The 17957-nt window shown below is 40.9% G+C and overlaps 1 protein-coding gene across 1 annotated transcript; it reads left to right on the top strand.

Moving 5' to 3' along the window:
• Window positions 1-4662: 4662 nt before the first annotated feature.
• Window positions 4663-16780, top strand: LOC125267880. The gene is made up of 2 exons (XM_048189913.1): window positions 4663-4887; window positions 14847-16780. The coding sequence occupies exons 1-2, from the start codon at window positions 4870-4872 to the stop codon at window positions 15660-15662; spliced, it is 834 nt and encodes a 277-aa protein (XP_048045870.1). The 5' UTR covers window positions 4663-4869; the 3' UTR covers window positions 15663-16780.
• The last annotated feature ends 1177 nt before the right edge of the window (window positions 16781-17957 follow it).

Below are 17957 nucleotides of genomic sequence, written 5' to 3'. Positions count from 1 at the left end.
GCAGCAATGAATAAACAATCCTTTATTATATAATAAAATATGTTTAGCTTACATTAGCACATGCATGTGTGTACAAGTGATCCACTCTGTTGGTAATCAAACAGAACGAATAGGCATTGAATAAGCTAGCATCACTTATCCTCCACAAATTGGTTGCAGAGTGCCAGGAGGCAGTTGAGTTACATTATTTGACTAAAGTCTGACTCAAGTCACAAATTTTAGGACTTGTGACTTGACTTTGACTTGAGAACCATTGTTGAGACTCAACAATAGCTATGTTTCTATAACCCTGTGTTTATGCGCATTTTGAAGTAATGAGTAATGGAAATGCCACATTTAGAAAAAAAACGTTTTTACGCTCACTTGAGGTGGTTTTTGACTTGTGCGAAAAAGAGTTAATGGGAATAATAGGAGATGGAAACCCATCTAATCGGCTGTTTCCGCTGATGATTTATATTATGAACAATTTGCAAAGCCAGGATATCAGACACGGTCATCACAACCTCCGACTTCATTCTCCAGGTCAAAAAGGAAAGGTATCCTATGTAATGTTTGAGCTGTCTTAACTGAAAGCAACTTGCACTGACATATCTTAAAATACGTCAGTGTCATTGTTTTGTCTCAAGATGCACATATATATATATATATATATATATATATATATATATATATATATATATATATATATATATATATATATATATATATATATATATTTTTTTTTTTAAGGCATGTTTATAAAAGCTACTTAAATGTCCTCTTTTAACTATGGCCTACTCCTGGCTTAACCACAGCCTTGTCTGTGAAACCGGGCCTTGATTTTAGGAACTTGGGACTTATTTGTGACATGAACATGTGTGACTTGCTCCCAACCCTGCCAGAAGGCTTAGAGGAACACTTGCAAACTAAAAAGTGCCATTACCATTTTGCTTTTTAATTTGGGTCATCTTTCAAGTGTCAGGCAATGGTGCACTTTTATATATTTTATATCCAAAATAGCACCTAATTCCAAATAACCATACTGGCATTAGCTATAATTTAATAAATTTATTTCAAAGCTGTTGGCTCCATTGTAGATGAGTGATTGGTTAAAATCTGCTCTTGACCTTTGGGGTGATATCTTTTTACACTTCAATGCAGCCATATAATTTATGTAAATTACCTTATTCTATTGGAAGGGGTTTAAATAAAGAATGGATTTATCTGTCTATTTTATGCAATTAAACTGAATGATGGGCCTTTACTCCTCACACAAAGGATGTGCTGATTGCCTCATAAACCAGCACCTCTGATTCCAGATTCCATCCCATAAAGGTGGAAAATCAACAATATGTAAATAAGGCAGATAAATTACTGATGAAAGAAGCTAATGGGTTTGTTGTTGCAGGATGACATCTTCCTTTGTTCGTGTGTCTGAATGTTGTGCTGTGCCCTGGCAAGACTTTCTATCTCATAATATCCACGTCAGCATTTAAAGGGACAGGTCAACACAACATGTTATCATTAACAAGATTTTTTGAAAAAAAAAAAAAAATCTCAGCTGCTCTTTTTCATACAATGAAAGCATTCATTACCAGTCAAAAGTTTGGAATAATTCACTTTTTATAAAGTTTTAGAAAGAAGTCTCTTATACTCACCAAAACTGCATTTATTTGATCAAAAATATGGCAAAAATAGTAATACTGCAAAATATTATTAGATTAAAAGTAACATTTAAAAACTTTCCAGTTTTAATATATTCTAAAATCAAATTTATTCCTGTGATGAAAAAGCAGAATTTTCAGCAGCCATTATTCCAGTCTTTAGTAATGTTTTTTTTTTTGTTTGTTTGTTTGTTTTGTTTGTTTGTTTGTTTCGGATTCACAGGAATAAATTACATTTTATTATACAAAATATATTAAAGTGAAACACAGTTCTTTAAATTTATAATAATATTTCAATATTGCTGTTTTGCTGTATTTTTGATCAAATAAAGGCAGCCTTGGTGAGCATAAAAGACTTCTTTCAAAAACATTTAAAAAAAATCATTTTCTAGTTTAAGAACTGGCAGAAGAAAGAGAAAAAGACACCATAAAGGTAGTCCATATGACTTGTGTGGAATGGAGCTTGTTCCTTTTTTTGAGCATGACAGTCCATGGTCCGTGAACTATTGTTTTGTGAATATCAGTCAGATCTCTCTGACTGTGTAATATAGAGTATTTACTTTGGTATTGTTTCAGTATGAACATGCGTTTTGAGTTGGCTTTGAATTCTTGTAATTCCACCACCAGAAAGTGTGAAGAACCAAAAAAATACCATTTGCATCTTCCTCTCTCTCTCTCTCTCTCTCTCACACACACACACACACACACACACACACACACACACACACACACACACACACACAGAGACACACAGACACAGACACAATGGTGCTCCACACACTATATACTATTCTTTGTACATATTTGGCTTATGTATTTCATCATGACATGGAGGTCATTTGATTTATTTAGTTCAGGGGAAAGGGAAAAGCACTGAGAAATGTTCCGTACAGTTAAGTGAAAGTATGTAATTTTATTTCCTATAAAAAGGCCCAAGACTAATAAGAATCATGTGTTTGGTTGCGGTGAAGTTTATGATGAGTTAAAGTGACAGTAATCATATAATGAAATGTGAGCAGTACTGCGAGGAGAACATTTGTTGTAATTATTTAATTATTTCTGTGAACATCAATTTCTTCACTTTAAAAGGTACATCATAATATTTAACATCATTATTAGAGGGATAATTAACCCCCCCAAAAATAAAATTCTTTCATTAAAACAGAAGTTAAACATGTCAGCTTTAAGACTTTAAAATATGTCTGGAGCTTGTTGTGCTAACAATGTTTGACCTTATACACAGGATGCAGTGTCGTCCACTAGGATAATGACGTTGTTGAGGATGAGGTGAAAAATACCTTGGCTGTTTCTCCAGCTCTGGGTTTAGCAGATCAGTGTGGTATGTGCCTTGTCTCTTTAAACCCTGCAGCCTGAGGCTTTTCTGTGTCTTGTATTCTATCAGCACTCACAGTAAAGTACTTGTTGACTTTCTTGGCCACAAGCATGCAGCATACACTGCATCAGAAGAAGAGTGTGGGCCAGATGAGTGGCTTAACCAGCGAGAATGACGTTGGAACCATCTGAGAGAACAGTTATATTTGCTGTGTGCCACCTGCCAAAGTGTTTTAGTAGATTCTTTATCAATTGTAACAACAGATTTTAGGAAATCTTTTTAATTGCTTAAAATAATAGGATGCTCATGTTGAAAAGTTTGAAGACCATCAAACTTTATCTATGAAGGAAGCCACTGACAGGTTAAGGAATATTAACCTGTGTGCAATGCATTAAAAAAAATACATAAATAAAAATTATTAATGTTGCTGTCAAATACAATTCAAAATACAATCCTGATTAACTTGACTTTTGATGGATTGTTGACTTTTTTGAACGTTAACTATTTTTTAATGAAAATGTAACAGATTACCAGAGACAGATCTTAATGCCAGGTGTAAACAGGGCACTAGACAGATAAAGGCATAGCTCACAAAAAAAAATTGAAATGATTATTTACTCATATCCATGTAGTTTGAGTGAACTACCCCTTAAAGGGGGACTCAGTAATATTCCAGATACACTGTTTGGAAGTTATTCGGACTGAGACCAACAACAAACGTCTAACCAATCAGCATTAGGGGGCGTATGATGGTCGATGAGAGAGAATGAGCAAGAGGGAGATTTGAAAATAAGATAAAAAAAAAAAAAATTCTGCAGAACGAGAGATGGGACACAATACAAAAGCTCAAAAGAATATCACTGGAATGAAGGATTATGACTGGGCAAGTGCTTTAGGACCGTGTTTATATTAGAAAAGTTTTCCAGCGCTGGAGAGAGCTAAGTGGGAAGGCCTGTAAACAGACGAGGAGGCTGTTTGATTACGCTTCATATGCGAGTAACACTGGTTTGATTGTCTGGAGCTGCTGTGCTGTTTTTGACTAACAACGAATACTTTGTATTTACTCTTGTGTACTGTATGTTAATTTTTTTTTTTTTTGCTTCCTTGTCGTTCGTTCATCATCTGCACTTTATTTTTCGTGAAGCATTTTGTTGTGCATCAGCTGTGATAAACAGACATCCACTCGCATTGCGTGTGTAACAGTGGCCAGATAGTGAGAGTTGTACAGGTAAACTACTGCACACTGACGACTGCAAGAGAATGGGGTGTTTAGCATCATTGGTAGTGCATTTGCCTCACATGGTAGTGTAATTGCCTTGCATCCTAGCAGCGATCGGGCTAGGGTTCGAGACCGACTCGGAGCAGGGTGGTTAGGATTGGAGTGTGAGTTTTGGAGGCGGAGCAATGAAGAGAGGGGTGGGTTTGTTTGGGTTGATTTCAAATTTCAACAATGTCCAACAGTGTAGTTCAAATACTACTTAGAGCACCTTTAAAATAACATAAGGATAGAGTTTTAGTGTAGAATTAGAACTACAACATGATAATAATGCTGTACATTCACAAAAAAAAAAAAAAGCGCAAACTGAAGAGGGATGGTGATGAGTATTATAATGAAATGGAGAGGGACATTATTATAAGCCTTGAATCACGAAGTGTGTGAATGGGAGTCTTTTTCATGTGCTATGAAGCTTTTATCCAAGCTCTGCAGAGTAGTAAGTAACTCATGGAGAGAATTCAGTCGTGATGACGCACTCATGATACAAGAGTTCCAATAAACAGGAGGAACTATATTTACCACCTCCCATCAGAAACCATTTGATTCCTCGTTACCTTGGTGACACAACGAACACAGTGGATAGCTCTCAGTTGCCTATAATTACAAAGTGATTTATCATGCTGACTTTAATCCGGGTAAGTTAGATCTGTCAAGTTTTTGGTTGCCTAAAGCAACCATCACTATTAGCATTTTAAAAAAAACTTGTACATCTCAATTCATGCAGTTTGATAATGAGAGAGTGCTATTACTTTTTAAAGCAATGATGGACTTCATAGCAGGTTATGTTATCACCTGCGGACTTGAGGGACTTGGGCCAGTAAGTAATCATCTAGCAGTAATCCTCCATAACCTCCCAAAACATAACACTTGAAGCATTCTTTGGAAATTATACAGTACAACTTTAAACTAGCATTTTTTTCTTATTGTTTTAAGGATGAATAGTTTTACTGGAAAACGTCAAGGAAAAAATACTGATCAAGAAAAGTATTTTTGTGTAGAAAATCCACATGGAACAGACAGTATTTTTAGGGACTTTTTATTTTATTTTTTATTTTTTTATTAATATTGAGAAGGGGGTTATTATTTCAAAGCACAGTTAGTTCAGCATTTGCATGTCTAAAGATTGAAACAGTGGAGCTTGTCAGTTCATGTGGATCATGATTAGGTACAGCTTATAATCTGTTAAGCCACAGTAGTACACTGAATGTGCGCCATTAAGAGCAATAACCTGAATAACATAATGGTTATTACAAGCCTAATCACTCAAATTCGCATAAATATTGCATTGGCTTCTGTCTTGACCATTTCCATGAAATACAATTGATAATGTTACTGGAAAAAGGAGGTATTTGGAGGTCACTCACAAGGTTTTATGTCAGCAGTGTTTTAGCCATTAAATCTGGAATTATTACCTTCACATGAGAGTTTTAACAAGTCACACCAAACATGCAAAGGCATCTCAGTTTAAAAGTACTTTTATGCAATTGAGAATATTATGGAAAATTACATTCTAGTGAGTTAACAGTTAATATATTTCAGCATTGTACTTTAAAATAATGAAATGTGTGGACTGGCAGTATGGTAATCTCATACTTCACAAATCAGCTCATTAAAGAGAAGTGCTTTTGGACAAAAGGGAGAGAAAAATTGTCATGATTGATTACAGGAAGCAAATGCAAGTAACGCCGTTTATTGAACAACAAGCAGTAACAGAAACACAGTCAATGAGAACGTGCAGGCTACAGGTAGGCGCAGGGACTGAGATGGTCGGCTGGTGACGTGGCGTGGTGACTGAAGAGTGGCGGTGAGATAAATCCAGGATCCAGACAAAAGACAAGGCACGAAGACAGTAATCCACAGAAGACGACGAACAACTGGGACTCCGGTCAGGAACAGACGAGACAACCACGAACAGGACACCAAACAACGATCTGACAATGGAGACAGGAATGAGGTGAGTATTTAAGGACTGAGGGAATGAGCAGCAGGTGGGGAGAGTGATGGGTGGCAGCTGGGTCCAATAATCACCCACGTGGCCTGGGCACACCCACAAACACACTCGCACACAAACACAAACACACCCACTGCTGTCATAACACAGAGCACGCGACAAGAAGGAAACAATGCATCTGCGAACCGTGACAGTACCCCTCCTCCTAGGAATGCCTCCTGGCATTCCCCGACTCCCTTACCTGTCGATTGTAATCATCGATAAGGGTGTGATCCAGAATGTCCCTGGCAGGAACCCAACTCCTCTCCTCCGGACCGTAACCTTCCCAGTCCACCAAGTACTGAAATCCGCGTCCCCTCCGCCTAGAGTCCAGAATGCGATTTACCGAATAAGATGGTTCCCCATCTATGAGACGCGGCGGTGGGGGAACCGGGGCTGGCGGATTAATCTCAGAATGAAAAACAGGTTTAATTTTGGAGACATGGAAGACGGAATGAATCCTCCTGTACACTGGAGGAAGTTTGAGGCGGACTGCCACCGGACTAATGATCTTGGTGACAGTGAACGGGCCAATGAATTTTGGAGCAAGCTTCTTAGAAACGGGTCGGAGAGGAATATCCTTTGTAGAAAGCCACACTTTTTGACCGACGACGTAAACCGGAGGCCTTGACCGGTGGCGATCGGCCTTGGCCTTGGTGCGTTCCCTCACTTGGAGGAGAGTCTCTCGGGCTCTCGTCCAAGTTCGGTGGCACCTCTGGACAAAGGCGTGGGCAGAGGGGACCGCGACCTCGGATTCCAGACTGGGAAAAATAGGTGGCTGGTAACCTACACTGCATTCAAACGGAGATAGGCCCGTGGACGACACTGGTAAAGTATTGTGTGCGTACTCCACCATTGAGAGTTGTTGACTCCAGGAGGAAGGATTCTTGGAGACCATACATCGCAACGCTCGCTCCAAATCCTGATTGGCTCTCTCAGTCTGACCATTGCTCTGGGGGTGAAACCCCGACGACAGACTAACAGTCGCCCCCAGCAATCTACAGAATTCCTGCCAAAATTTGGAAACGAATTGGGGACCCCTGTCAGAGACCACGTCTACCGGGAGGCCATGAATCCGAAAGACGTGGTCAATGATCGTAACCGCTGTCTCCTTGGCTGAGGGTAATTTGGGCAAGGGAATAAAATGAGCCGCCTTCGAGAACCGGTCCACTACGGTTAAAACAACCGTGTTCCCTTGGGAGGGTGGGAGGGCGGTCACAAAATCTAGCGAGATATGGGACCAGGGTCTCGAAGGGACTGACAGCGGTTGAAGTAACCCATCTGGGGCACGATTGGAAGTCTTACCAACAGCGCAGACTGAGCAAGCCAAGACAAAATCGCGAACGTCACGAGCCATGAGAGGCCACCAGAATCGTTGCTTAACCAAAAACTTAGTTCGACTGACTCCTGGATGACATGCCACGTTGGAACAATGACCCCACTGAATGACCCTGGACCGTAATCCCTCCGGCACAAATAATCGGTTTGGTGGGCACTCGGGCGGAGGCGTTACCCCTTCTAGAGCCGACTTGACTCTCGATTCGACCTCCCATGTGAGTGTGGAGATAACTAATCTCTCGGGAAAAATACACTCGGGAGTAGACGGGCGTTCGGAACGGTCAAAAATACGAGACAAAGAGTCGGGTTTGATGTTTTTGGAACCCGGGCGGTACGAGAGAGTAAAATCAAAACGTCCGAAAAAAAGTGCCCACCGAGCCTGCCTGGAGTTCAATCTCTTGGCAGTTCTGATGTATTCTAGGTTCTTATGATCGGTCCAGACGATAAAGGGTACCCCAGAGCCCTCTAACCAGTGGCGCCATTCCTCCAACGCTAACTTGACTGCCAGCAACTCTCGATTACCAATGTCGTAGTTACTTTCGGCGGGAGATAAACGATGAGAAAAAAACGCGCACGGATGCATCTTATCGTCCGCGGAAGCACGCTGGGACAACACTGCACCTACCCCACCTCTGATGCGTCAACCTCCACCACAAACTGCCGTGATGGATCAGGGGCAACGAGAATGGGGGCCGAAACAAAGCGAGCCTTCAGTTTGGCAAACGCAGCCTCAGCTGCGTCTGACCACCTGAACGTAGTTCTGGGGGAGGTCAAGGCGATCAGAGGTGAGGCTAGTTGGCTGAAGTTGCGAATGAAACGCCGGTAAAAATTGGCGAACCCCAGAAACCTCTGTAGGGCCTTACGGGAATCTGGATTTGGCCAATCCACCACAGCCTTAACCTTCTCAGGGTCCATGCGTACTCCCTCAGTCGACACGATGTACCCTAGGAAAGGAACAGACTGTGCATGAAAAACGCATTTCTCCGCCTTGACAAAAAGCCCATTCACTAACAACCTCTGAAGCACTCGTCGAACGTGCTGTACGTGTTCCTGGAGAGATGAGGAAAAAATCAATATGTCGTCCAGGTAGACATATAAGAACTGATCGACCATATCTCTCAGCACGTCATTAACGAGTGCCTGGAAGACCGCTGGGGAGTTGGAAAGCCCGAACGGCATGACCAAGTATTCAAACCTAGGGGTGTTAAAGGCGGTCTTATTCCCTCCCTGATGCGGACCAAATGATAAGCATTCCTTAAATCCAATTTTGTGAAGACGGATGCTCCCTGCAACCTCTCAAAGGCTGAAGACATTAACGGCAAAGGATAGGTATTCTTTACCGTAATGTTGTTCAACCCCCGATAATCAATACAAGGTCGCAGGGAACCATCCTTCTTCCCCACAAAAAAGAACCCCGCCCCCGCTGGAGAAGAGGAATGGCGAATGAACCCGGCTGCTAGTGAATCAGAAATATATTTCTCCATAGCCTCTCTTTCGGGGACCGAAAGTGAATATAACTTGCCTTTAGGCGGAGACTTCCCTGATACTAGATCTATGGCACAGTCGTAGGGACGATGCGGAGGAAGAGAAGCAGCCCTGGACTTACTGAACACCTCCTTCAGGTCCTGGTACTCAATGGGCACGGTAGACAGATCCACTGCTTCCTCCTGTAAAACAGAACCAGAAACAGACGAACAAGCAGAGACAAGACAAGACTTATGACACTCCTCACTCCAGGCCACAATGGAATTCTGGACCCAGTCTACCCGGGGGTTGTGTTTGGTGAACCAAGGATGACCAAGGACGACGGGGTGTGAGGGGAATCAAAAATAAAAAACTTAATCCGTTCCGAATGGTTGCCAGCGGTGATGAGGGTGAGATCTTCAGTTTCGTGAGAAATGGTGGGAAGGCTCTGTCCGTTGAGTGCGTGAACAGCGATTCTGTCGGTGAGTGGTTTGAAAGGAATGTGGAACTTGGTGGCGAAAGATTGGTCCATGAAGTTACCTTCTGCCCCAGAATCCAGAAGTGCGTTGCAGTTGTGAAAGTGATGCGACCATCCCAATCTCACCGGGAGGAGGGTGGATGTGGTTGAGGACTTTCCAGCGGAGATCCCACCCGACAGTAGCCTCAAACTTACTGCCGGGCTTGCCCTTTTAACGGGCAGTTGTAAGCGAAATGGCCCGCCTTGCCACAATATAAACAAAGTCCTTGGGACCTCCGCCTCTCCCGCTCCTCCCGGGAAAGCCGAGCTCGACCCACCTGCATGGGCTCATGATCTTGAAGGGGACTGACCGTGTCCCCGCCGCTGGACCTCAGGACTTCCTCACTCCTGTGGGCTGGACTTCTCCGCTCGGCCCTGGTCAGCCGAGCATCCACCCTGAGCGCCAGGTCGACAAGACCATTAAACGTGGTGGGGAGGTCCAGCGTGTAGATCTCCCTTTGGACACGGTCAGCCAACCCATGCAGGAACATGTCCCACTGCGCCTCCTCGTTCCAGTGACACTCTGCCGCCAATGTACGAAATTCGATGGAATAGTCAGACACCGACTTCTCTCCTTGGCGTAGTTCCGCCAACTGTCTGGCGGCTTCTCTCCCCGCGACTGAGCGGTCGAACACTCTCTTCATCTCTGCGGAGAGTGACTGGAACGAGGTACAGCAGGGGTCTTGGTTCTCCCACACCGCCGTTCCCCAGAGCGACGCCTTCCCCGTCAAAAGCGTCAGTACGAAAGCCACTCTGCTTTGTTCGGTGCTGTAGGTGCGGGGCTGCAGAGCAAAGTGCATGGTACAATGAGTCAGAAAAGCTCTGCAAAATCCTGGTTCACCTGAATAAGCTTCGGGTACAGGGAGACGAGGCTCCGAAGCGGCGACGCTCGCTGGTGTGGGTGGGGAAACGGCCGGTGTGGGCGGCGCAGCGGGGACACGAAGCAGCTGGACTTGCTGGGTGAGCTCGGACACCTGCGCCACGAGAGCCTGCACGGCTCTTCCCGTCTCGTTGAGGTTTCTCTCCTGCGACTCCATTCGACGAATGCTGCTGTTGACGAAATCCTCCAGCGAAGACTGCTGAGTGCTTGCTGCTTCCGTAGCGGGGTCAGATCGTTCTGTCATGATTGATTACAGGAAGCAAATGCAAGTAACGCCGTTTATTGAACAACAAGCAGTAACAGAAACACAGTCAATGAGAACGTGCAGGCTACAGGTAGGCGCAGGGACTGAGATGGTCGGCTGGTGACGTGGCGTGGTGACTGAAGAGTGGCGGTGAGATAAATCCAGGATCCAGACAAAAGACAAGGCACGAAGACAGTAATCCACAGAAGACGACGAACAACTGGGACTCCGGTCAGGAACAGACGAGACAACCACGAACAGGACACCAAACAACGATCTGACAATGGAGACAGGAATGAGGTGAGTATTTAAGGACTGAGGGAATGAGCAGCAGGTGGGGAGAGTGATGGGTGGCAGCTGGGTCCAATAATCACCCACGTGGCCTGGGCACACCCACAAACACACTCGCACACAAACACAAACACACCCACTGCTGTCATAACACAGAGCACGCGACAAGAAGGAAACAATGCATCTGCGAACCGTGACAAAAATCTCATAGACTTTAATTAAAAAGAGGTCCCACATATCCAGGGTACAGAATATCTTTTTTGACTTGGGTCAGTAAGCAACCATGGAGCAACATGCTGGCAACTGCATAGCAACATATCAACAACTACTCAGAACCTTTTTACAGTCTATGCTCAGAACACCTATACCAACTACTCATAACACCCTTTATTCTTCTAATAACCACCAAGCAACCACTTAGATCACCTTATAGCAAATTTCCCAGAACTGTCCATAGTGACCAGCTAAAACAATGCCCAGTCAGGGTGCATTTCCAGTACAACGACGTAACTCGCTGCTTCACTGCCATAGTACGATGCATCGTTGAAAAAAATCAACTACAAATCAACAACTGTTTCCCGAAACCGTATTGTCGCAAACTAAAATATGTAAATGACATTTGTATATATTCAAATTAAAAGTATACATTGTACTTATTGTCAGCTTGCTTATTTTGCTCAAGATAAGGATTTATTAAGTCCATGTGTCATAAAAACAAGAAACTATGCTTCTAACCACAGCTCGAGAGCTGTCGTTCCAACCACACAAATTTGCGATGCAGTTTGCGAATATTCATTTGAACTATGGTTTCAGGAAACACCAAACTGTGAAACACCCTGAACTATGTTAGTAACGACGGAAATTGCGATGTTAGTTGGCTAACGATGCTTTTGGGAAATGCACCCCTTATGCTTAGCATCATCACAGCAGTTTTAGAATTGGTAAGCACCACTTACATTGTATACGGAAATTGTTTTATATCCACCTTGTGCCACAGAATTTCATGACAAAACTTAACTTGTTATTGAAGACCACATTTTGCAGCGAAACATTAAAAAGTATTTGCGAGATGGATTTTTTTCCCCATCCTTTGTTTGTCTTTCTAGGTTTTCACACAACATACAATGTACATATGACCTCACAGTAATCCGAACTGCCATGTCCATGAAGTCCTTCCATATGACCAGAGCATTTTATGTTACTTCAGCTCCCTTTTTAAGGCATTACTGTTGGAACTGAGAAGAATGCCTAGAGCATAGCTGCCATGTCTGCTAGAGAATTCACTAGTCTGTGCCCATCACCCATAACCATGCAGAGCAAAACTAGGTCAACCCTTCCTTTCACGGATCAACCAGATCACTTCAGTGTGCTTTTGAAACTGCTGCTCTATTCTCCAGGGTCTTACTCAGCCCCCAACCCCTTCACTTCTCCCTTTGTCCTTCCCTTCCCTATACATATCTGTATCCTTTCCCTGCACAAAATCTTTGTGTGTGTGTGTGTGAGAGAGAGAGAGAGAGAGAGAGAGAGAGAGAGAGAGAGAGAGAGAGAGAGAGAGAGAGAGAGAGAGAGAGAGAGAGAGAGAGAGAGAGAGAGAGAGAGAGAGAGAGAGAGAGAGAGAGAGCATACCTCACTTCATTTTTTTTCTTTTTCTTTTTGCATTTTTTTGCACTGTGCCTGCAAAGTGAGAGGCCAGAAGGGTTGTGATTAGTGTGACGTTAAAGAGCAAAGAGGGAGAAATTGGCAGTGAACAGAACATGGACTTTAGATTCAAATGAGACAAGCAGCTGCAGTTGCTGTTGTCTATATTTACATTAGTCATGTACGATTTGAGGCATTATTTGAAGTTAGCTAGATTCTTTTGTTGTGACATGGTTAATTCCAACCAGAATATGTGCCCAAAATTCACTACACTCTAAGAAAAGTCAATAAAAATAGGGCCCAATGTAAACCAATATGAAGATATTTTCTGAATGTATTTTTCACAAGTAATTTATATTTTGAATTATGCATTGCATTGTATTATGTTTTAGGCTAGAAGAAAATGTCTGTTAATTTATCAGAAAAGGTATACTGGTAATTTTCTGCCAGGTCATTAAACGTTAAAAATATTTTTACTACCACATTTGGAAGTATGCAAAGTATGTAGTGGAAATTTTTGTTAAACAAATCAAAACATCTTATATTTGAGTTTCTTTGCTAGTTTTGTAAAGAAATTCATACTGTATATATGCACAAAGTTTTGTTGACAAAACTAATATAAAGTGTCATAAGAATGTAAAATGTAATGTAAAATTCCTCTAAAGGACGTTCCATAAACTTTTGCACAACAATACAGTTGTCATAACCCTCATCAAGTATTTTTTCTTCCTTCTGTGAAACAAAAATGAGACATTTTACAGAAAGTCCAAACTTCTGTTTTCTGTACAATGAAAGTGGAAGAGGACCAGGACTACCAAGTTTTTAAAAAAAAAGTAAATTTAAAGTGATACAATAGTAATCTAAGTAACTAAGTAATTGTTGGAACCATGTGTTTTCCCTCTGTGTCTTTTCCAGATTTCAGAAGCTAATAGGTTCCAGTGTTTGGCCCAAATATTTTAAAAGAACAACACAGGTTCATAAATCATGTTTATGGTCTTTCTTCTGTAAATGCTTATGTATTTCTTTCATTCTGCCAAACTGTGTGTGTGTAACATAATTTAAAGAGAAAGCTCAACACTGGTCAAGATACAAAGTTCCAAAATGCTTTCATGTTTTTCTACTGAAACCAAACAAAACTGTCATGAGTAGTTTTGATAAGCCAAAGATGAGAACAGTACTGGAAAAGTATTCAAGAACTTTTATTTATTTATTTATTTAGGTCCTTGCATTTTTTATTTTTTTATTTTTTTTTTTTATGTACCAATATTAGAAAGTAAACAGTACATTTCTTAGGCAAGGTAGCTTCAGGCGGTTTTGATTTGATTAAGTGCACATACTCTCATTTGTACAAATGCAGGTTTATATAAGCCAGATCCGCTTGGTACACTGTAAGGTACATTATGTACCCACTCATTCAGAAAGACTTGAATTTCATTACAGGATGAACAGGTATTTCAACTGAGGTTTGAAAATATTTTGTGGCTACCTTATGGAAACAATATTTCATGTCTTTGATGGAAAGACTTTATAATCTCTTGTATTGCAACATTTCTCTTTTGTCATGATTAATTTGGTTATTATCAAGTCTCATGAGCCAATGCACAATGTATCTTTTTTTTTAAATTATTAACAATTTTGAAAGCCAAAAAGGTGTTAATGTAAAATGTTTTGCCAAAAATAACAAAATATATGAATTTCTCACATTTATTATACCAATAGTTTATTGTAGTGAAGCTGATGACATAATGGTCTAACAGTATCAACTCAAATTTTGACCTCACAGTCCTTTATAATACATGAATAATGGTCTTATGAGAGTGAATAAGATAAACGTTCTTGCATTCTGTTCTTGGACCAATATCTGTGACATCCAAGGATTTTTATGTCCAGGCCTAGAAATAGGCCTGTTTATCTGAATAGCTGGACTGTCATTACCAAGACCAGAATTAAGTGAAAAGTTATATAAACAAAACAAAAACACAATAGGCATTTGTCATTGTACTGTTTCATTGTGTTTTGCTTTCATTTTCCCTCATTCCATTTGCCTATGTTCATTGTTAGACTTTACGGTTCCTGATTAAGTTACATACCTACTTCTGTGTATATAAGCCCTTAGTTTCCTTTCATTGTTCGGTGTCATTTATGTTGATGTGGTTGTGTCCTGGCGTTATTCCTGTAATGTCCTACGTGTTCTGAGATTTCTTCTGTTACTTCGTTGTGTGATTACTACAGCCACAGTTCATGACAGAACACCAAACTGAAACAAAGAATATGGACATACTGGCTCTTCGCATGCTCTGTTTAGAGCAGGAACATCGCACCCTCGAGGACCACTCCACCTCAGCCCGTCAACCAGTCAGCTCCACCTTGGCTCCTCGCCTCTTTTGCTCCCCCCTTATCCTTGCGACTTCACCGTGCACCCTCGTCCCTCCGGCTGCACCTTGGTCAGTCATCGCTCTGCCTACACCATGGACTTCTGGGCTTTCAGCTATGCCTCGTCCCTCCACCACTGGTGCTCTGTTGGGCTCTGCCTTCCTTCTGGCTCCGCCTTGGTCCTCAGTCTCACTGGCTCCGCATCAGTCCTCAAGCACCCTGGCTCCACCTTGGCTGCTCATCACTGCAGTTTTACCTTGGCCTCCAAGACCAGCGTGTCGCCAGTCTCATCTTCTCCTCGGCTGCACCTGGGTCTCCAAATCTCCTAGCTCCACCACTGGTGGTCGGAATGCTGACTCCATCGAGGCTCCACCCACCATCTGTTCTGGCTTGGGCCTTCATTCTGGTTGTGCTCTGGGTTCCCACTTGGCTCCTCCTACCTTCATTGCTTCCCTGGCTCCTCCCTCTGTCAGCTCCATGGTGTCTATATCTGCCGACTCCTCACAGTTTCTGCCTGTCTCCAGCTCATCATCCTTCCCCAGATCCCCCAACCTCCCTCCCCACCTGGACTATGTTGTTATGCCACGAGGATGTGCCTTCCAGGAGGGGGGTGTAATGTCAGGGTTATGTTTAGTTCTGTTTAGTTTCATTGTGTTTTGGTTTTGTTTTCCCTGATCCTGTTTGCATGTGTTCTTGTTCATTGTTAGTCTCCATGGTTCCTGATTAAGTTACACACCTGTTTCTAGTTTTTTAGTTATCTAGTTCTGTGTAAATAAGCCCTTAGTTTCCTCTGTTCATTGTTTGGTGTAATTTATGCTGATGTGTTTGACTTGTGTCCTTGCATTATTCCTGTAATCTCCTCTTAATTATTTTGTAAGTAAAGAATTCTTCTGTTACTTCATCATGCAATTACTACAGCTACAGTACATGACAGCATTTGTTTAAAGTATTAATATTATAAAAAGGCTATTTTAAATGCATGGCAAAGTGTTCCTTAATTTAATTACATTTGTTGAATATTTTATATTCTTAATTTCTCATATACTATGAATTTGTTTTTCCTTATTGAGATAATGTTCCATTTTATGTCAAGAGCAATGCATCCATTTGTTTCATTTGATCTGTGCATGAGGTAAAATCCTCTTTTTGACATTACAGTTGGGGTCCAAGGTCAAATGAAGTGTGATTAAAAGAGAAAAAAAAGAGAAAGGTGAAACAGAGGACAGCATAAATCATGGCTTAAGAAAATTCTATAGGGGTTTAGTTTTAGCCTTTTAGCTTTTAGTTTAATTTTTCCCCCTCTTCCCTAACATGAATACTGTCCAATGTAGAATTTTATTGTTTAGAGGTTGCTCTTTAATACCTTTAATACCTCTCTTCTAATTCCTGAAGAGAAATATAGAACAAATTGATGATATAAAATAAGAGAACAGAGCTATAAAACTAATTTGGAAAGTATGATAAACTAATCATTTGGTCTTAGATGATTTTGATGAGAAATATTGTAGTACATACTGAAGTCTTTGACCTTTTATTTCAAACTTTAGTATCTTTGGAAATCTGAATCTTTGCTAAAAGTGCAGTCTTTTTTTCCCAGGAGAAAAATCAATCAAATCAACAATTGCTTTCTCATTGTTGCTAGGACAAACAAGTTTCAAGGAGATCTGTTTTTGTATGAGCTGTTGTACATTCAATTTGTATCATACATTGTAAAATTCATATTAAGAGCTAAAGCTTAAGAAACAAACTGAAAATGTTTGTGCCTCCTCTTTCCATCGCTTCCCCACACAGGAAGGAGTAGTTTAGGACCTTCAGTTATTTAAATCATGGCAGCAATGGCTAATCTGCATCAATCAAGGATGCAAATTCTCCTCCTCCCTCCTCAGTTGTCAAAAAAAAAAAAAAAAAATATATATATATATATATATATATATATATATATATATATATATATATATATATATATATATAATGTCTGAAGTAGTCAATCCACCAGAAACTGATTCACAATCACGACTGGAGTAGGACGTTTCTCTATGGTAAGTGTCACCTTAGTTTGCATTATTTATAAGACGTAATAGCAACGTCACTGTTATACATTTTATGTAGGTGCACCTGTGGGAACTGTATCAGAATGCCAAGTGAAGCTGAAAACCTCTAAACATAAGATAAATATTTAGGCCAGATGTCTACAGACTTTTTCGCCATAACTATTAACAAAGTAAAAAATGGCTATATCATTGTGTGACAATACAATGGGTGTTTACAGTTTATAGAGAGAATACTTAAACTAGCTAGTCCAGACTAACATCTTAACATCCTATTACAATAGAGCTCCATACTACTGTAATAAAAACGTAGAGGAAAAACTGTTTGTTTTGTATGTTGTAAACTCCCACGTTAGCCGAGCACAAACATGAATAGTTGATAATGCATTACACTTTGTAAACAAAAGTTGTGCTCCATATTTGATCATTACTCCAAGTAATAAGACAGACAAGCTGCATTAATCAACAAATTTTTTAACAATATTGGACCCACATCTGAAAAGCAGAACTACAGAAATGTGAGTTAGCCGGTTAGCAGGAGACAGAGCGGTTGTATGTAGGGTGTATGTTACACAACATAACATAAAAAACTATGAATTTTGAACAATTGCTAGAAAATATAAACATCAATTATTAATCATACTTACAGGTTGAGATTCAGAGGAGCAAGCTGGTCCGAATAAACTGGGCATTGATCCATATTTTAAGACGTTTTGTGAATCCTGCATTAAACTACTCGAGGTTTGAGAAGCAGTTCTCGGTAAAATGACAGGTTACACACTACATGAAAGGTAATTTTCAAAAATCCATAATAGGGGCACTTTAAGGTCAAATATTATTTTGAAATGGTTTAAAGGTGCCCTAGAATCAAAAATTGAATTTACCTTGGCAACAAGGTAACAACAGCAAGAGTTCAGTACAT

This window comes from Megalobrama amblycephala, linkage group LG4, assembly GCF_018812025.1.
Source record: "Megalobrama amblycephala isolate DHTTF-2021 linkage group LG4, ASM1881202v1, whole genome shotgun sequence".
In the NCBI taxonomy this organism is placed as follows: domain Eukaryota; kingdom Metazoa; phylum Chordata; class Actinopteri; order Cypriniformes; family Xenocyprididae; genus Megalobrama; species Megalobrama amblycephala.
The sequence above is the reverse complement of the archived record's forward strand: the minus strand, read 5'-3'. Positions and strand labels throughout refer to the sequence as shown.